This window comes from Moschus berezovskii, chromosome 14 (genome assembly GCF_049115385.1).
Source record: "Moschus berezovskii isolate FMDL1 chromosome 14, NW_MosBer_1.0, whole genome shotgun sequence".
Lineage (NCBI taxonomy): Eukaryota > Metazoa > Chordata > Mammalia > Artiodactyla > Moschidae > Moschus > Moschus berezovskii.
The window spans coordinates 19,024,338-19,046,116 of record NC_142473.1 but is presented as its reverse complement, the minus strand read 5'-3'; the positions used below and the strand labels follow the sequence as shown (position 1 = coordinate 19,046,116).

Sequence of the window (21,779 nt, the reverse complement as noted above, 5' to 3'; positions counted from 1 at the left end):
GTTACCTTGAAATAAATAACAATCATTCATATAATTTAAGCATTACCAAGTTTTAAGCACTGAAATGATATTTAATGGGAACCAGAACACTGCACTAAGCATTCTAAGTTAAAAACACATATTCAAATCAAACAACCACCCAATCAATATGCATTAACTGAATTGTTCATTGTTAAACAGTTTATGCAATAGCTCTTTTAGGAATATACAAAGTATAAAAGCTACCCAAAAGAAACTTACAAACTAGCTGGTGAAATTAGGCACATATACCTCTAACGATAATAAATAGAAATATAACTGAACGGTATAGGCAAGGTGATACAATGAAAACACTACAAAAAACCTGAGTTCTTTTCCCTTCTCAACACTGGGAGACCTTGACCAGTTTCTGGGGTATCAATTTTCTCATTTGAAAAACAAAAAATGAGAAAGATGATCTCTAAGGGCCTTCTTGCATTAACATTTTCCGGTTAATCACAATGGGGTGACAGGTTCTAAAAGCTGGTAGAAAGTTTTCAGAAGAAAAACAACCAATTTGCTTTAAAATTGCTTTATTGTTGCTTTCACTAGTTTAAAACAAATATTGTTTTAAAAGTAACACCTCCCTGAATATTGGAAATAAAAGCAAAAATAAACAAATGGGACCTAATTAAAATCCAAAGCTTCTGCACAGCAAAGGAAACTATAAGTAAGGTGAAAAGACAGCCTTCAGAATGGGAGAAATATAGCAAATGAAGCAACTGATAAAGGATTAATCTCTAAAATATACAAGCAACTCCTGCAGCTCAATTCCAGAAAAATAAATGACCCAATCAAAAAATGGGCCAAAGAACTAAACAGACATTTCTCCAAAGAAGACATAAAGATGGCTAACAAACACATGAAAAAAAGGTCAAGATCCCTCATAATCAGAGAAATGCAAATCAAAACCACAATGAGATACCATTTCACACCAGTCAGAATGGCTGCTATCCAAAAGTCTACATGCAATAAATGCTGGAGAGGGTGTGGAGAGAAGGGAACCCTCTTACACTGTTGGTGGGAATGCAAACTAGTACAGCCACTATGGAGAACAGTGTGGAGATTCCTCAAAAAACTGGAAATAGAACTGCCATATGATCCAGCAGTTGCACTCCTGGGCATACACACCGAGGAAACCAGAATTGAAAGAAACACATGTACTCCAATATTCATTGCAGCACTGTTTATAATAGCCAGGACATGGAAACAACCTAGATGTCCATCTGCAAACGAATGGATAAGAAAGCTGTGGTACATATACACAATGGAGTATTAGCCATTAAAAAGAATGCATTTGAATCAGTTCTAATGAAGTGGATGAAACTGGAGCCTATTATACAGAGTGAAGTAAGCCAGAAAGAAAAACACCAATACAGTATACTAACGCATATATATGGAATTTAGAAAGATGCAAATGATAACCCTGTATATGAGACAGCAATAGAGACACAGATGTATTGAACAGTCTTTGGGACTCTATGGGAAAGGGTGAGGGTGGGATGATTTGGGAGAATGGCATTGAAACATGTATATTGTCATATGTGAAATGAATCACCAGTTCAGGGTTGATGCATGTTACAGGATGCTCGGGGCTGGTGTGCGGGGATGACCCAGAGGGAGGATAAAGGGAGTAGGGAGGTGGGAGGGGGATTCAGGAGGGGGAACTCATGTACACCCGGGGTGGATTCATGTCAATGTATGGCAAAAACCAACCAATATAGTATTGTAAAATAATTAGCCTCCAATAAAAAAACAATTAAAAAAAATAAAGTTAAGTTTGAGACTCCATAAAAGTCTCAGAAAAAAAAGGGGGTCTATGGTTATATAAATAATCAGGTCAAGTTTATTGAGAACAGATCTATTTTTTAAACAAGTCTTAATTTGGTTATATTTGGTAAAAATGAGGGTGATTTTAGGGAGAAAAGGATGTTTCAATAAATGTTAAATCCCAGTTTGTTAATGGCAGTCTACCAATGGAGGTAGTAAGGCTCATTTCTTGGACAGTTCCTTGCTGTTATGTGATATTAATGTAAAATTTAATTGAATTCTTAAAGAACACCCTAAGTTTGTTTCTGAAGCTTATCTCAGTGATCTATCTTTGGATGAAGATCAGATGCCTCGTGACCTGCAACCAGGACTAAAAAAAAAAAAAGGACATAATCTAAAGGACTGTCTCCAACATGGATGGAAGGACTTTTTTTCAGAAGAAACTACACTACACCAGGATGAGAAGACGATGACATCAGAGGTAGACAGCTTGCCCAAGATGCTGGACCTGATTCGTATGATCATTTATAATGTTTTCTTGACTTCTTAGCCCTCTGCATATAAATCAAATGCTTTTCTACCATAGGCCTGATCCTATGCTAGTTTTAGAAATTAATCCAATTGTCAGGTTTGTAGACATGTAAAAGCTCATTCTGCTTATACAAAAACTCTGTTAGACTTGTGCCATCCTAATGTCCTTAAACCATGGCAACAGTCTGCTTCTAAATTGGAAAATTAAAAACAATAGCTGGAAATCAGAGTCAGGGCTATGGGAAATCCAAGATGGCTGCTTGGCTTTTCCCAGCTCCCTGACAAACCTCATTTTTTATTTGACGGGTTAAAGCCTCCCTGGCTACAGGGCCTCCATAATGAAAAATCACGGAATATTAAGTTTTGTAAATTGTTAAATTAAGTTTCTAGTTTTGTTAATGTCTAGTGTTTACTAAGACTCACTGCTGAGACAGTTCCTTATTATGTGACACTGCTAAAAGATTTAATTAAGTTATTAAAAAAGGACACTCTAGGTTAGTTTCTAAGGCTTATCTCAGTAACCAATCTTCAGATAAAGGTCACATGCTCCATAATGTACAACCAGGAGATTAACACCAGACTATAATCATTTAATGAATGAAGTCAGGTGACTTGGGGTATACCAGGCTTTATCTAATGCAAGTTCTTGACTTATAATTCTTATTTTACTAATAACTGCTAGCTATGGCTATATTATTTTCTATGTCACTTGTTTCACTGAGCCTGTGATAAAATGCTGAACTGACAGTTCCATATGAGATCAATAATTGTAATAATGTGACTCTGGGTATGAGAAAAAGCAACAAGAGGAAATATTTTCCTGGACCAGGAGGCTAGTAAGACAGTGGTCCAGAGACTTTTGCTACTTGCAAGGCCTGGTCCAATTTTAGCACACTGAGTGGCCCATCATTTCCCTAGACCTGGGAATGAGCCTTCCCAGCACCGTGGGACACAATGGCCATGAAATGGTGTCACATGGTCAGATATGTGGCTATGAAGGGACCCTGCTGACTGGAAGTTGGTACTTGCCAGCTGCCTCTACAAAGATTACATCATGACCATTGCAAGCTGCTGAACTTCAACACCCCCTGAAAGAAGTTCAGGGTGAAAATCAGGAATGAGGCACTCTGTGCTCTGGAAAAAAAAAAAAAAACTGGCAGAACAGGCCTTCAGATAGTTAGATCTTTTCAGAAAAAGGTTTTATGAGTTCCAATTCTTGCATCTTCTCATACCTAGAAAAACACTGATGTCATTAATGGTGAAATCTGCTTTGGCTATTAAATTAAAAAAATTTTTTTTTACAATTAAAAGTCAAAATAGAGTAGCTATGGTTCAGACATCCTGGGAAATAACTATTTCCCAGATATCCTGAAAAATGATATTATGGGTGTGATTTCAGATTAGATGCTGTGACCTAATGTAGAACTTAATGCTCCTGTAATGCATTTTTGCTTCTGTACTTTGCTTGCTGCTCGTAAAACCAAAGTTACTCCATTTTAAGATAAGGTTGTTTTTAAGTAAAGATTCCTAAAATTGTTTTTGAAAAAATAATAAAATAATAATAATTAAAAAAAAAAGTGATTAGGGCTCTACCCTCAAGAGTCTCCTTAGCAATCCTACAGGCAGATCACGCAGGCAAGATAACATCTGAAGAGTCAGCCAATCTGCATGCAATGGAGTAAGAAACAAAACCCAACCTCCCACCTTGCTGAGTCACTGAGATTCTTCCCTCTTTCTCCCCTTCAAAAACTGTCAAGGCTGGGCAGAATCTTTGGATTTAGTCTCTGGACATGAGTTCACCTTCTCCCCAGATTGCCATTTTTTTTGATTAAAGCATCTTTCCTTTCTACTGAAAAAAAAAAAAAAAAGTAACCATTTTTCTTATAGTCTATTAATAGACTGAGAAAGAGTTTTTGGTAAAATGTTATAAAGCCAAGATAACCTACAAATATATACTATAAGCTGAAACTCCAATACTTTGGCCACCTCATGTGACGAGTTGACTCACTGGAAAAGACTCTGACGCTGGGAGGGATTGGGGGCAGGAGGAGAAGGGGACAACAGAGAATGAGATGGCTGGATGGCATCACTGACTCGATGGACATGAGTTTGTGTGAACTCTGGGAGTTGGTGATGGACAGGGAGGCCTGGTGTGCTGTGATTCATGGGGTCGCAAAGAGTCGGACATGACTGAGCGACTGACCTGAACTGACTGAATGTATACATCTTTATAAAAGAATGACTTTAAGTATATCTAAGATTCTTTTCAATGATCCAGTTAAGAAAACATACCATACTCTAAAAACGCTAAAGAGAAAAAGATCCATTTCTTGTCAGGATACATGTTGCTTAAAGGTTTTCTTCTTTCTCTTGTTTTTTTTTTTCTGGCCAGATAAATCAAGGGATCATGATAAACTCTTTGTGTGAATGATGAAAGTAGCCTTTAAGTCATCCTCATAAGATTTATAGTCTTTTATAAATATCATAAATAATTTTTCAAATTCATCACAAAATAATACACGGATTTGTTGACTTGTTGTTCTCATATAATTCTACTTAACGACGTATTAGAGTTTTAGCTTTGACATTAAGAATTACTAGGCCTGTCTATGGGGCTTCCCTGGTAGTTCAGCTGGAAAAAAATCCACCTGCAATGCAGGAGACCCTGGTTCGATTCTGGGGTTGGGGGTGGAGGGTAAGGGTCCCCTGGAAGAAGGGATAAGGGATAGGCTACCCACTCCAGTATTCTTGGGCTTCCCTGATGGCTCAGATGGTAAAGAATCTGCCTTCAATGCAGGAGACCTGGGTTTGATCCCTGTGTTGGGAAGATCCCCTGGCAAAGCACATGGCAACCCACTCCAGTCTTCTTGCCTGGAGAATCCCCATGGACAGAGGAACCTGGCGGACTACAGTCTATGGGGTCGCAGAGAGTCGGACACGACTGAGTGACTCAGCACAGCACAGCACAGGCCTGTGTATACTCATGAATTCTAATTTTCACTAATGTATTTTAAGGGAATTTACACAATCTTAAGAGGTCTTCAGCTGTTTCTTCCCTAGAACACAGTAACCAAAAGATACAGGATTTTTCTCTTCTATGTTGTTGCTGCTGTTTATTTGCTAAGTCATGTCCAGCTCTTTGCAACCCCATGGACTGTAGCCCATCCGTTTCCTCTGTCTATGGGATTTCCCAGGCAAGAATACTAGAGTGGGTTGCCATTTCCTTCTCCAGGGGTTCTTCCCGACCCAGGGATCAAACCCACATCTCCTGCTTGGCAGGCAGATTCTCTACCACTGAGCCACCTGGAAAGCCCCTTTCTCTTCTATAGCAAGAGTCATACAACCATTGCTATGCCAAACATGCATACAACTATCAGCACGCTGGCCGACAGGTCAACATGTCTCACTCAAATGCTGGCATCTGTGCTGGCTGTCTAATGGGTGTCTTGCTTCCTCTCCACTTGGGCTGTTTTTGCTTCCTCCAAGAATGGCAGCTAGGTTCCAAAAAGAAGCCTATGAATGGAAAGTTGAAGCTGCAGATCTTCCTCATGAGTTTTTAGTGTTAGCCCTTTGAAGTGTAATTTTACTTTGTAAAGCAAAGAATTTTAGTTTTCCTAGTCATTCTCCAAACTATCTTTTCTCTAAGAGGAGTGTACAAGAAGCGGGATCAAATCTTAAGTTTCTTCAGGACAATTATATAAGTGATTACAAGATCTAAGGATTAAGTTCGCATGACAAAGTATATGTCTAAATCAATAAACTAGTCACAAAGATAACTTTTAGAGGATTTAAAGAAGAATCAAATGGTGATTTTATGTCATGCTTGAGTGGAAGTGAAATTAATGAAGCTAAGACACTTATCCATGTGAATACAATTATTTTCAATAACATTTGAAATATGATAACATTTGAAATATGATCATCTAATGAGTAGAATTTAGTTGGCAAATATTTTTAAACAATTTCAAGGTACCAAAGGACAGCTGCATTTTTGATAGCCAACAATTTCTTTTATATTTTGTTAATGTTATTACTTGATTTCACGGAGAAAAATATGAAAATATCAAATAAGAATGCTATATGGAACAGAGGCCCCAGTTCAATTTCACAGATAAACACTGAAGCAGTATTTATTCCTATTGTGGCAAAACATGAAATATAGATTCATGAGTCTTGAGTGGCAATGTTCTACAATATTTTAAGGCAATGAGTTTCAAACAAGTGTTTCAAAAATACACTTTTCCTCAGAGAAAAAGTAATGCATTATCATGGTAATAGTGCAGCACCCAAGGCAGCAGGTAAATAATCTCTTCAAGCCTTGATTTATTCTTCGGTCAAGTGGGGATGGAACCTCAACTTTATAAGTTATGTTATGAGGATTAAATGAGATAAGGTATGAAGAAAAAAATCTAGTAATTTGTCAAGAATATAGTGGGCACAAAATAAAAAAGTAGCCCTATATTTAAATTTTGGATAGAATTCCTGGCAAGGTTTACTAATTTCCCTCCATTATGGATTACGTCTTCCTTAAGAGCTTCATGAAGAAATATATTACATTATTGTTAGTACAATACCCTCCCATATTTGTGTGCTCTCCCCACCTCTGTAGTTTTTCTTTTTTTGATTTAACTTTTTATTATCACTTTTACTCATGATGGAAAAAAAATACAGAGCAAACAAAAGTTCCTCATAATTTTATCATACTAAAACTACTACTACTAATGTGGTGATTTCTATCCTTCCAATATGGTTTTCTAGGCTTATATAAGCAGATGGATAAAAACAAATGTACTAGAGATCATTATTTTTTATAATTTTTTAATTTCTTTTTACCCCAAACATATATTTTAATAATGTTATAATAATAAATTATGCTTTTAGCCTTTAATTTGGTTGATGGGTTCATGATAGTTCCCTCTGGGCCCCTCACAGGTGACATATTTTAAAGACATCTGTGATCTCTAATGGTCCAATTATTTTAAAAAGTCTACTGAATTCCTATATGCAATTTATCACATCTATAATTAGTAAATTTACTAAATTAATCACACTATTACAATGAATTAACTAAAAGCCAAGGGTAATTTGGAAAGAAAAAAAAAAAGAGGATAACCTTTTCAATTACAGTCATTCTGCTGTATCACAATATACATGCCCCTAAAAATTTCACTGAACTGTGCAAAATCATGCAATAAAACTATCGGCTTACAGGGAAAATGAAGTTAAGGGCACAATACTTAAAAAACTGCATCAGTTTTACATTTTAAAAAAGGAACCTAATAAAAAATGGTATCAAAAGTTTCATACATGTTAAATTGCTAAAAATGACATAGGATTAGAATAAATGTGGCACATTACCTTGAAAAAGATCTGAAGGTTATTTGTGGAAGTGGATTGGGAGTTACAAAGCAGTAAGGAGGACGATGATCTGAAATTGGATGGAAAGCTGTGACACCAGACCTGGAGGGTGAAGGTTTGAGCAACGTATGTGTTTAGGGTATACCTAGGCAGCTCAGGTCAGCTGTGTGGTTCTCTGAATTCACTGAACATTTCTCTCTGATGGAACTGCCCATAAGCAAATGCAAAATTCACCATCATGCTCAAATTATCAGTTGGAAGAAATTGACGTATTACAATAGAACTAACAGCAGGTTGCACTCTGACACTACATCAATGAGGTACAACTCTCATTTAGACAGAAAGGAAGACTAAAAAAGTTTATTATCCCTGTGGACCAGATGACTCAAAACTATTTAATAAGTAGATGTGAAATCATTTTTATTTTTTTAAAAGTTAATTTGACAATGTTCACAGACAAGGGGAAGGCAATGAGAAAAACTCAAATGTGGGAATTCTGTTTTTGATTTTCAGACAGTTCACGATAAGTAAGTCTATAAATATATAATTATCTTCCTTAGTATCAAAGATTTGGTCATACCAAAAAAAAGTAAAAACAAAACTAGAGTCAATTCAGGCAGTTTATAATTTGATTTGCATTACTTGAAGACCAAATCTGGAAAAATATATCCAATTTTATCAAGAAAAATGAAATATTCTGATATTATTAGAGTGATAAAATAGGATATACATTGCAGATAACCATCAACTACTTCCTGTTGCAGTGTTAAAGTATGTTTGTTATAATAAAATAATGACAAATTGCGTTTGGGGGAGAATGGATACATGTATGTATATGGCTGAGTCCCTCTGCTGTCTACCTGAAACTATCACAACATTGTTAATCGGCTATACTCCAATATAAAACAAAAAGTTTAAAAAAAATAATGACAAGTAGGATTTTCAAATTCCAGAGTTGTAACCCAGTAAAGGGGGAGCCTGGTGGGCTTCCGTCTATGGGGTCGCACAGAGTCGGACACAACTGAAGTGACTTAGCAGCAGCAGCAGCAACCCAGTAAAATCTCTATTGATCAAAAGTTATTTTTTCTTATAAGAAGTATAGCTAAGTTAGTCATACAAACACTAGATCAGTGGACTGTTCCCTCTCATGCTAGACAGAATAAAATCCAAATAATCTTAATATTTCTTCTGCTTTTAAAGGTCCTGCTGCTGCTGCTGCTAAGTCGCTTCAGTCATGTCCGACTCTGTGCAACCCCATAGACAGCAGCCCGCCAGGCTCCCCCATCCCTGGGATTCTCCAGGTAAGAACACTGGAGTGGGTTGCCATTTCCTTCTCCAATGCATGAAAGTGAAAAGTGAAAGTGAAGTCGTTAAGTCGTGTCAGACTCTTAGTGATCCCATGGACTGCAGCCTACCAGGCTCCTCTGTCCATGGGATTTTCCAGGCAAGAGTACTGGAGTGGGGTGCCACTGCCTTCTCCTTTAAAGGCCCTAGAAGTAGAAAATCAAATCTATTCCCTCTCTTGATAATGACTGTGTCCAGCAACTCTCAATCAAGAAACGAAAACGTATTTACTTAATTTCAGAGTTTATATATTTATAAAGAAAAACAAGAATCATGACACAGAGATGAAAACTCCTTGACAACTAGTAAACAAATGTGAAAGTAGTTCATTTCTGTTTACGAGATAGACATGGGGGTGACCCACTGAATTTCTATATGCCTTCCTTTTATTTCTGGATATTGAGAATTTCTATCTACACTAAGGGAAAGCAAATATATAAGGAATAGTTGGAAGTGTGGTCATCATAGTGTTAAGCAGGTTAGCTTGTGTACCTGCTATTCTCATCTATGAAATGGGGTTAATATTCTACCTACCTCATAGGTCGTATGGTGTAAAGCCTAAAATTAAGGCCCAATATTATGTGCTCCTTAGTTATACATGAAATCAGTTCAGTTCTGTCACTCAGTTGTGTCCAACTCTTTGAGACCCCATGGACTGCAGCATGCTAGGCTTCCCTGTCCATCACCAACTCCCAGAGCTTACTCAAACTCATGTCCATTAGGTCGATGATGCCATCCAACCATCTCATCCACTGTTGTCCCCTTCTCCTCCCTCCTTCAATCTTCCCCAGCGCTAGGGTCTTTTCCAGTGAGTCATTTCTTCACATCAGGTGGCCAAAGTATTTGAGTTTCAGCTTCAGCATCAGTCCTTCCAATGAATATTCAGGACTGATTTCCTTTAGGATGGACTTTTGGATCTACGTGTAGTCCAAGGGACACTCGAGTCTTCAGGAAGACCTCAAATGGCCCACTTTACAAGTTCTCCTCCTCACTCTGCTCATGAAGATAAGGTCTCTTAGCCAAATAACCCTTCTTATCAAATGGACCAGGTGCAATTCCTGCTGATCCCTGAGTAGTAGGTTTCAGTTCCCTACCAGCCCATGGAATTACTCAAGCAAGCCATGCACAGATTCCCACAGGAACCAGGAGGTACCTCACTCTCTCGATACAACAAACTCTCCCTCCCACGGCCCCTGATTGCTCGTTCCTGAATACAACCTCTATATGAACTGTAAGGCATGCAATGTTTTCTTTCCCTGGGCTGTGGTATATGTAACTAATAAGCTGCTGATCTCATCTGTGTAGTTTTGAGTGTTGTTTCTCTGGTGATCCCCATGACCTAAAGCTAGGAATCCCTTCCTCACTAATGGGATGAATGGGAGGCTATTGAAACAGGTAGTAAAAATACTATACAAGCTAATACCTGTCAAGCTCTTAAAATAGTGTCCTATTATCTACTATATATGCGCTTGCTATTGTACTTATGCAACACTGAGTTCACAAAGTTCAGTGTAACTAGTCAAAGAGTTTAAACACTAAGTTAAAGAAAAGATTTATAGCACAGACTGGGTTTAGAAAGCTATTAATTGACTCACAGTAGTCCCTTAGTTCAATATTTTGCTCAACAAATAATCAAATTAAAAATGGAAAATAAAATTAGAAAATAAAGCTACTTAAGTGAGAAACACTCATTTACAAAATAATTGATTATACTCTATAATGAGATGATCACTTTCAAGAATTAAAATAATTAAAAATGTGGAAAGTCATCAAGATCACATCACTCCACCTTAAAAGTAAGAACAAGTATTTGATATTTAATACTTGACTAACCTTCTTGTCCATACACTAGCATATTTGGGTAACTGAAGTTTTACTCATGCCTTCATAAATAAAAAGATAAATAACAATTTATGAAAATCTATAAAAACCAAAAGTATATATATTTTCTATTTTTACCTGACTTCATAATAATTTAGTAAAGGTCTTTCTTTCCAACCACACAGTAAGTTCTCTAAAATCTAGTTCATATTCTGTATACTTTTGTATTCTTCAAATGCCCTAAAACATAAATACTAATTAAATACTATTAAATTAAGATTAATACATAAATACTAATTAAGCTGTAAATTAAATTACTTCACAAATTAACTTTTCTTATCTTCAGGTCCTAACTGAAAACACTTCTAGATGACTATATAATGTTCAAATTACAGATTTCACACATTTCTGAAAATTATACAAGTCTCATCTATCATACAGTATACAAAAGCAGAATACAATTGTAGCTATCTTTTGAATTCTAAATTAAAGAGAAAAAGTAGTTTTCTGATTAAATATTAGTAAAACATAAAAAAGAAAATTCTGGAATGACTGCTATAACATAAAGGAATACGGTATAGAAACAGCTACAATACTGTCATTCATTTCCAGATTATATGTATCTGTGTCTACATATCTAAGCACCCATTAGTGTCAACTACAAATTGGCACTTACCAAGAGCATTGCCAATGACTGAACTATAAAGGCATTTGTCATCTGCCATGGAGACTGAACCCCATGCTGCTATAGCTGTTGACCTTCAACAACCCCTGAGGGAGATCAGGGTGAAGGGAGGCATTCTGTGTTCCAGGGAATCTGGTGGGACTGGTATTTAGACAGTTGGATGTTTTTAGGAACAAATTTTATGATCTCAATCATTGCATCTCCTCAGATCCAGAGAAGCACTAAAACTCTTCATGGTGACATCAAATCCTCATGACTAACAAAAAAACCTTTTGAAAAGTAAGTGCTTCATGGTATTGAACTCCCCTTTCACCAAAACCTTATATATAGACTTTCCCCCACTGCCACTTTGGAGCAGTCTCTCAGAGCTATCTGAGACGCTACCTCCCAGGCTGCAGTCCTCTTTTTCCCGCAAAGAACTTAACTCACAACTCTCAAGTGGTACATCTCTTTTAGTCGACATGAGCCACCTACACACGTTATTATTCCATCAGCAATCTATCCATAGCTTCTATTAGTTCAGTAGCTCATTCGTGTCTGACTCTGGGATGCCATGGACTGCAGCACACCAGGCTTCTCTGTCCATCACCAACTCCCAGAGTGTACACAAATTCATGTTCATCGAGTTGGTGATACCATCCAACCATCTCATCCTCTGTCGTCCGCTTCTCCTCCCACCTTCAATATTTTCCAGAATCAGGGTCTTTTCAAATGAGTCAGTTCTTTGCGGCAGGTGGCCAAAGTATTGGAGTTTCAACTTCAACATCAGTGCTTCCAATGAACATTCAGGACTGATTTCCTTTAGGATGGATTCGTTGGACGTCCCTGTAGTCCAAGGGACTCTCAAGAGTCTTCTCCAGCACCACAGTTCAAAAGCATCAATTCTTTGGTGCTCAGCTTTCTTTATAGTCCAACTTGCGCATCCATACATGACTACTGAAAAAACCATAGCCTTGGCTAGATGGACTTTTGTTGGGAACGTAATGTTTCTGCTTTTTAATATGCTGTCTAGGTTGGTCACAGCTTTTCTTCCATGGAGCAATTGTCTTTTATTTCATGGCTGCAGTCACCATCTGCAGTGATTTTGGAGCCTAAGAAAATAAACTCTCTCATGGTTCCCATTGTTTCCCCATCTATTTGCAATGAAGTGATGGGACCAGATGCCATGATCTTAGTTTTCTGAATGTTGAGCTTTAAGCCAACTTTATCACTCTCCTCTTTCACTTTAATCAAGAAGCTCTTTAGTTCTTCTTTGCTTTCTGCCATAAAGGCGGTATCATCTGCATATCTGAAGTTATTGATATTTCTCCCAGCAATCTTGATCCCAGCTTGTGCTTCATCCACTCTGGCATTTCACATGATGTACTCTGCACATAAGTTAAACAAGCAGGGTGACAATATACAGCCTTGACATACTCCTTTCCCTATTTGGAACCAATCTGTTGTTCCGTGTCCCATTCTAACTGTTGCTTCTTGACCTACATACAGATTTCTCAGGAAGCAGGTCAGGTGGTCTGGTATTTCCATCTCTTGAAGAATATTCCACAGTTTGTTGGGTCCAAACAGTCAAAGTCTTTGGGGTAGTCAGTAAAGCAGAAGATGTTTTTCGGGAACTCTCTTGCTTTTTTGATGATCCAATGGATGTTGGCAATTAGATCTCTGGTTCCTCTCCCTTTTCTAAAACCAGTTTGAACATCTGGAAGTTCGTGGTTCACATACTGTTGAAGCCTGGCTTGGAGAATTTTGAGCATTTTGTGTGTGAGATGAGTACAATTGTATGGTAGTTTGCACATTCTTTGACCTTGCCTTTCTTTGGGATTGGAATGAAAACTGACCTTTTCCAGTCCTGTGGCCACTGTTGAGTTTTCCAAATTTCCTGGAACATTGAGTGCAGCACTTTCAGAGCATCATCTTCTAGGATTTGAAATAGCTCAGCAGGAATTCCATCACAACTAGCTTTGTTCATAGTGATGCTTCCTAAGGCCCACTTGAATTCGCATTCCAGGATGTCTGGCTCTAGGTGAGTGATCATACCATCACGGTTATCTGGGTCATGAAGATCTTTTTTGTATAGTTCTTCTGTGTATTCTTGCCACCTCTTCTTAATATCTTCTGCTTCTGTGAGGTCCATACCATTTTTGTCCTTTATTGAGCCCATCTTTGCATGAAAAGTTCCCTTGGTATCTCTAATTTTCTTGAAGAAATCTCTAGTCTTTCCCATTCTATTATATTCCTCTATATCTTTGCATTGATCACTGAGGAAGGCTGTCTTACCTCTTCTTGCTCTTCTTTGGAACTCTGCATTCAAATGAGTATATCTTTCCTTTTTTTTGCCTTCAGTTTCTCTTCTTTTCTCAGTTATTTGTAAGGCCTCCTCAGACAACCATTTTGCCTTTTGGCATTTCTTTTTTCTTGGGGATGGGCTTGATCACTGCCTCTTGTACAAGGTCATGAACCTCCGTCCATAGTTTTTCAGGCATTTATCAGATCTAATCCCTTTATTTGTCACTTTCACTGTATAATCATAAAGTATTTGCTGCTGCTGCTAAGTCACGTCAGTCATGTCTGACTTTGTGCGACCCCATAGACGGCAGCCCACCAGGCTGCCCCATCCCTGGGATTCTCCAGGCAAGAACACTCGAGTGGGTTGCCATTTCCTTCTCCAATGCATGAAAGTGAAAAGTGAAAGTGAAGTTGCTCAGTCGTGTCCAACTCTTAGCGACCCCACGGACTGCAGCCTACCAGGCTCCTCCATCCATGGGATTTTCCAGGCAATACTGGAGTGGGTTGGGATTGCCTTCTCCAAGATATCTGATTTAGGTCATACCTGAATGGTCTAGTGGTTTTCCCTACTTTCTATGATTTAAGTCTGACTTTGGCAATAAGGAGCTCATGATCTGAGCCACAGTCAGCTCCCAGCCTTGTTTTTGCTGACTGTATAGAGCTTCTCCATCTTTGGCTGCAAAGAATATTATCAATCTGATTTCAGTATTGACCATCTGGTGATGTCCATGTGTAGAGTCTTCACTCAGGTTGTTTGAAAAGGGTGTTTGCTAAGAAGAGTGCGATCTCTTGGCAAAACTCTGTTAGCCTTCAACCTGTTTGGTTTTGTACTTCAAGGTCTAATTTGCCTATTATTCCAGGTATCTCTTGACTTCCTGCTTTTGCATTCCAGTCCCCTATAATGAAAAGGACATCTTTATTGGGTGTTAGTTCTAGAAGGTCTTGTAGGTCTTCACAGAACTGTTCAATTTCGGCTTCTTCAGCAGTACTGGTCAGGGCACAGCCTTGGATTACTGATATACTGAATAGTTTGCCTTAGAAATGAACAGAGATCATTCTGTCATTTTTGAGATTGCATCCAAGTACTGCAGTTTGGACTCTTTTGTTGACCATGATGGCTACTCCATTTCTTCTAAGGGATTCTTGCCCACAGTCATAGATATAATGGTCATCTGAGTTAAATTCACCCATTCCAGTCCATTTTAGTTCACTGATTCCTAAAATGTCGATGTTCACTCTTGCCATCTCCTGCTTGATCACTTCCAGTTTCCCTTGATTCATGGACCTAACATTTCAGGTTCCTATGCAATATTGCTCTTCATAGCATTGGACTTTACTTCTATCACCAGTCACATCCACAACTGGGTGTTGTTTTTGCTTTGGCTCCATCTCTTCATTCTTTCTGGAGTTATTTCTCCACTGATCTCCGATAGCATATTGGGCACCTACCCACCTTGGGAGTTCATCTTTCAGTGTCCTATCTTTTTGCCTTTTCATACTGTTCACGGAGTTCTCAAGGCAAGAATACTGAAGTGGTTTGCCATTCCCTTCTCCAATGGACCACATTTTGTCAGAACTCTCCACCATGACCTATCCATCTTGGGTGGCCCTACATGGCATGGCTCATAGTTTTATTGAGTTAGACAAGGTTGTGGTCCATGTGATCAGTCTGGTTAGCTTCTATGGATATCGATTAAATCCATGAACTTCTGTTTTCACCTCAAAGCATCTTCAATTTTCCATTTCACCTGGACTTGCTCTCTGCACTATCCTTCACTTAATTTGTTCTAGTCTATTATTTCAAAATGCTGAGCTCTTAATATCTTTATGAAATACGTATTTATTGTTAAAAGGAACAAAAGGTAATGAAGAGAAAGATATGGTAAAATAAGCTTCAGTAACCACACTACCCAGAAATAAATACTATTCATTTTGGAGTCTATCCTTCTTTATTATCTTATTTTTAAAAAATTAAAAAAAAAAACCTTAATATTCCTTAAAAGGTCTTTCCCACTCAGTAACCTATTATGGACATAAGTTCATGTCAACACATCCTAAGAGTTGTCCAGTATTCCATGGTTCTTATGCCACAGAATTTAATCAACTCCCTTCTTAATAATAACATCACAGTATTAAGTATTTACAGATGATATTTTACAAAAAAGAAACCTGTATTCAAAAAAAGATCTTATGACCCAAATAACCACAATGGTGTGATCACTCATCTAAAGCCAGACATCCGAGAGTGCAAAGTCAAGTGGGCCTTAGGATGCATCACACGAACAAAGCTAATGGAGGTGATGGAATTCCAGCTAAGCTATATCAAATCCTAAGTGATGCTGTGAAAGTGCTGCACTCAATATGCCAGCAAATTTGGAAAACAGAGCAGTGGCCACAGGACTGGAAAAAGTCAGTTTTCATTTCAATCCCAAAGAAAGGCAATGCCAAAGAATGTTCCAACTACTGCACAACTGCACTCATCTCACATGCTAGCAAAGCAGTACTCAAAATTCTCCAAGCCAGGCTTCAAAAGTACATGAACCAAGAACTTCCAAATTTCAAGCTTGTTTTAGAAAAGGCACAGGAATCAGAGATCAATTGCCAACAACTGTTGGATCATCGAAAAAGCAAGAAAGTTCCAGAAAAACATCTACTTCTGCTTCATTGATTACACTAAAGCCTTTGACCGTGTGGATCACAACAAATTGTGGAAAATTCTTTAAGAGATGGGAATACCAGACCACCTGACCTTCCTCCTGAGAAATCTGTATGTAGGTCAAGAAGCAACAGTTAGAACTGGACATGGAACAACAGACTGGTTCCAAATAGGCAAAGGAGTATGTCAAGGCTGTATACTGTCACCCTGCTTGTTTAACTTATGTGCAGAGTACATCATGTGAAATGCCGCAGTGGATGAAGCACAAGCTGGGATCAAGATTGCTGGGAGAAATGTCAACAATCTCAGATATGCAGATGACACCACCGTTATGGCAGAAAGTGAAGAGGAAATAAAGAGCTTCATGATGAAAGTGAAAGAGGAGAGTGAAAAAGCTGGCTTAAATCTCAACATTCAAAAAACAAAGGTCATGGCATCCAGTCCCATCACTTCATGACAAAGAGATTGGGAAACCATGGAAACATGACAGACTTTATTTTCTTGGGCTCCAAAATCACTGCAGATGGTGACTGAAATTAAAAGATGTTTGCTTCCTGGAAGAAAAGCTATAACCAACCCAAACAGCATATTAAAAGGCAGAAACATTACTTTGCCAACAAAGATCCATACAATCAAAGGCATGGTTTTTCCAGCAGTTATGTATGAATGTGAGAGTTGGACCATAAAGAAGAGTGAGTGCCAAAGAATTGATGCTTTTGAACTGTGTTGTTGGAGGAGACTCTTGAGAGTCCCTTGGACTGCAAGGCGATCAAACCAGGCAATCCTAAAGAAAATCAATTCTGAATATTCATTGGAAGGACTGATGCTGAAGTTCGAACACTTTGGCCATATGACGTGAAGAACCAACTGAATGGAAGATACTCTGATGCTTGGAAAGATTGAAGGCAGGAGGAGAAGGGGACAACAGAGGATGAGATGGTTGGATGGCATCAGCGACTTGATGGACATGAGTTTGAGCAAGTTCTGGGAGTTGGTGATGGACCAGGAAGCCTGGCGAGCTGCAGTCCATGGGGTCGCAAAGAGTCTGACATGACTGAGCGACTGAAATGAACTTTTGAGAGATGATTCAGCTGGAAATTAATTCCATAGTTAGATAAGGTTTAGTCAAGGAGGAAATGAATATAGTAAAGGACAAAAGATTACAAAGGATAATGTGGTCTTTTTCCTTAGCCTCTAATACACAGCACACTGACTGACATTTCCTGAAGGCAAGGTGGCCTTCAGTGAGAACTATAGGGCTTTTCCTCTTCAGTGGGTATGGACACAAGAGGTAATAAGGGCGGCAAGTTGCCAAGGGTGTCTTTAACAAGAGAAGTAACCCATAAATCCCAAATTGTAGGTACTGGTTAGAAAAAAAAAAAAATCGCATATTTTGTTAAACTTTTGTTTTTAATCTTGTCATTGCTTTCAGTGTTCCAGAGATAATTTGGTTTAAATATAATCAAGAATAGCCCATAATTTAGTCAGTATTTTTATTCTTTATGAGAATAAAATTACAGCCAGTTCTAGGCAAGTCTTTTTTCTCAGGGTCCCAATTCTAATCTTGGATCTGAGCTCCTCAAATTTTCTATTAATCTGAAGATAATGATTATCACTCATTAAGTGAAGGAATTGTTCTATAGCATTTTGAAATATTCAGACAAAAAGTGCTATGTGAAAAAAAGATATGTTAGCTTAATCAGTCATGAAAAAACTGACAGGAAATATTCTCATACCTTATTTTTGCTGTACTGCTATTTTAGACCATGAAAATGCCTTTTAAAATTTCCTTTTTTATAAGTCTCAGAGTCAAAAGCTGACTGGCCATTGCTATGGAGACAGTTCTATTTAAGGTACTATATTAGTCCTTTCCTCACAGAAGGAGGATAAAAAAGTGGTCAATAAAAAAGCATCGCTCTCCATGGTTGAGAATTAAGTCAGTAAAAATGCTTCTTGGGCAGGCAACATAGAGAAATTTGGGAGTGGGGTGGGAGGGGACAATTTAATATGGTCCATTACTTTTCCTGAGTAAGATCAACACAGGTTAAATTTTAGTACTAAAAGCAGAGAAAGTATGAGGAAAACTCCATTACCTCAAAATTAGATGCGACCAAATAGCAAAATAAAATTTCTTATATTCACTATCCTAGATAGAACTGCAACTAACTGAAATGATCTTTCCTTTTCAAAGAGTAATCTTTTTTATTCTTTTCATCTAGCTAGGGCCCATGTATAATTCCTTGAGTTTGCTTTGTTTTAATTTTCAGGCTTCCAGACATCCCATTTGTAATTGAAGAGTAAGCTACCAGTTTACAAGTAAAAAAGAATAGTCATAATTCATATACATATTTAATCTCGTCTAAGAGACTCACAACAATTTTTAAAAATGTGCCTATTCTAAATCTGTCTTGGAGACAAATATAGTCATTTCTCCTTCTATTTAAGAAAAGACATTCAAGATAATTTTATTTTCCATGAAAATAAAACATCAATCTTCCTTGAAATAAAAGTAACCTAAGATGATAAAACCCATCAGAGTCTACCAATGTTAGCAGTAAAACACTTACTTTTATGTAGAGGAGGGATTCCAAGAGATATTTTCACTTGATTTCAGTCATAAACAAGTTTACAAAATCCATCTTTATTTTTCTTAGAGTTCAGTATCTAGCAACAATATAATGATATATTTTTCTCAAGGTGAGAGCATATTGTACCTGAAAGTCTGAAATCTATATTTTTTAAAAAGGCAAAAGAAATCTTCCTGATTCTAGAGCTGGTACTTGTCATTATTATCTCTAAAGAGTAGAGATTTAGCATTGATTTAATTGGAAACAATTTCTTCCTTTTACAATATTTCTCAAATAATTGATAACACATACTGAACATAAAATGGATGTATAAATTTTAATTTGCAGAAGTATTTAGTTATTAATCCTAGACTAGCAATTTTCAGTCCAATTTGAGTGCTTCATGATCACCTGAGGGTCTTATTCAAATCCAGATTGATGGGTCCCTCCTCCAGAATTTCCAGTTCAGCAGGTCTGGGATGGGGCCCAAAAATCTGCATTTCTAACAAAAGTCCCAGGTGATGCTGATACTGCTGGTTCCAAGACCACCCTTTAAGAACCATTGTCATAGACCTTAAACAAACTTTTCAGACTAGAGAATTGTTATTTCTTATTAATAAAATACTTCATCTTTCCCCTAAATGAACCATTTAAAATAGAACAACATCTTCAGTCCCCGGGGCAAAACAGTTAATCACAGCAATTTGGAGTGGCTATTCATTCAATCAAGACTATGTTAATTCCTAAAAATTACTATATAGTGGCTGGATAACTGCTGTGAGGTTACAGTGATATTCAGGAAAATAAACCCCTGACCAGGAATAAATGGCTTGTGTTCCCTGTGAGAAAAACAAGTATCTACTATTAAATCATGCAGAGGAACTCAGTACTTGAATGTAAATTTTTCTTAGAAATAACTGCAAGCCAATTATGCCAATTACATAGGTTCCAGAAAAATGTATGTGTATTGAGTTTCTGTGAATCCAATGTAGCTTTTCCACTGATTTACATCTTCATTTTAGAAATCTTTGATCTTGGATTGATTGATCCACAACTGACAACACATTATATATATATATATATTTTTTTTCTTTGTGTCTCATTTTAATGCAATGAAAGACATCATGGATATAGACAGAGACACTGAGGCAGGCACAATTAATATGAAAATGGACTTGTTCCTTCTGTGACACTGTTACTGTTGGCATTTGGGTTTATCTAGTTGGCAACCCACTCCAGTGTCCTTGCCTGGAGAATCCCAGGGACGGGAGAGCCTGGTGGGCTGCCGGCTATGCGGTCGGACACAGACGACAGACACAGAGTCTATGTCGGACACAGAGTCGGACACGACTGCAAGCGACTTAGCAGCAGCAGCAGTTAGGAGATAATCTAGGTTTGGGTTTGTTGTTACTTTGGTTATCCTTCAATGTACCACACGCTTCACCCATCTCTAATAATGCCTTGGACAGCACTTTATATTTTAGTTTTCATGTGTTCTACAGCTCTGTCAGACAGTTAATTACCCATAAACACTAAAATGCATTAAAATGACTATAAAGATAGAATAAAAAGAAAAGACCTTTTTATAGTAACAATGTACTCCTCTCCTTTTTTTATGGTCATGAAAAGCATACCTGTCACTGAACAAGAAAGTGATGGACAAGTCAGGAGTTCTAGAGGACAAATTACTTCATTTTTATGACATCAGAGTACCTTTCAGGAAAGGTAACACAGCGGTTTGTTAAAAGCTAAAATGACTAAATGCACACTGATTCAAATTCTACTGGCACTCTAAAAGATGCAACACCCAGTAGCACACTGATGGTAGGATCCTCAGTCTCTCAGTAAAAAATGGCTTCTATAAATATCTGAAGTTAAATGAAGCTATCACCCAGGTATCCATTAATTTTCAATTCCTTCCATTCGTCATTGTGGCAAATACATTCCCTGCAGAATCTTTAATACAGAACATTAATAAAGGAAGAAACAGAAAAACACATAGATGTCATGTACTTACCATTAGAAGTCTAACATCAATTAAAAGTAAAATATTTTCCATTAATGGCTGCTTAGACATTACGGAAATTTGTTTTTTTTTTAAATCAAGTGCATAAGATTCAGGATTACTTCATAAAATAAAAGAATAAGAATGATCATTTCATTATCAATACATGGGTTATGTAATTTAATTCTCCCATATATAGTCATAAGTAAGCAATCATAACAAGGGTTGGTCAAGAGAACTCTCTACCAGATCTAGTTTGAAGGACACATTATTAAAATGCATAGCTACCAATCATCATCTCAATGAAAACTCTGACTGACCAGGGTTTGAATCTTGCCCACAACACTGACTGGGTCATTGCTGTGGGTATCAATAGATCTCAACTGCGGAAAACATCATATACTGATGCTTTTAAAATGTGTGACTTGGATAAATGGTGTCATATTATATTCACTGATTAAATGCTCAGTGTGAAAATTTTTTTAACTTCATCTCCATAATAAGTATTCTGAATAGTTAATGATTTTCCATGCTTAAATTATTGACAGTCATCACTTCCACTCACCATCGAAGGGTTCTGTTTTGATGGAATCATCCTCCCCTCACACAGCCTCCAACACCAACATTCGGCTATCACTGCATTCAGATACCACCCTTGTCAGCTGTGGAGTATGTATTTATTTCACTTATATGACACATTTCTTGAGTGTCACTCTGTGTGTGTTTGTGGAAGGTAGGTAG

The 21,779-nt window shown here is 37.5% G+C and overlaps 1 protein-coding gene across 2 annotated transcripts in view; it reads right to left on the bottom strand.

Annotated features, from left to right (window-relative positions):
* SESN3 (sestrin 3) overlaps positions 1-21,779 on the bottom strand; it is an 85,852-nt gene that overhangs the window by 48,316 nt on the left and 15,757 nt on the right. Inside the window, exon 2 of one of the 2 annotated variants that reach the window (XM_088842898.1) lies at positions 7,678-7,779. The exons of the other annotated variant lie outside the window; for it this stretch is intronic. Within the exon in view, the coding sequence (XP_088699024.1) occupies positions 7,678-7,779 (102 nt within the window). The remainder of the gene's footprint in view (positions 1-7,677; positions 7,780-21,779) is intronic. 2 annotated transcript variants of the gene reach the window in all.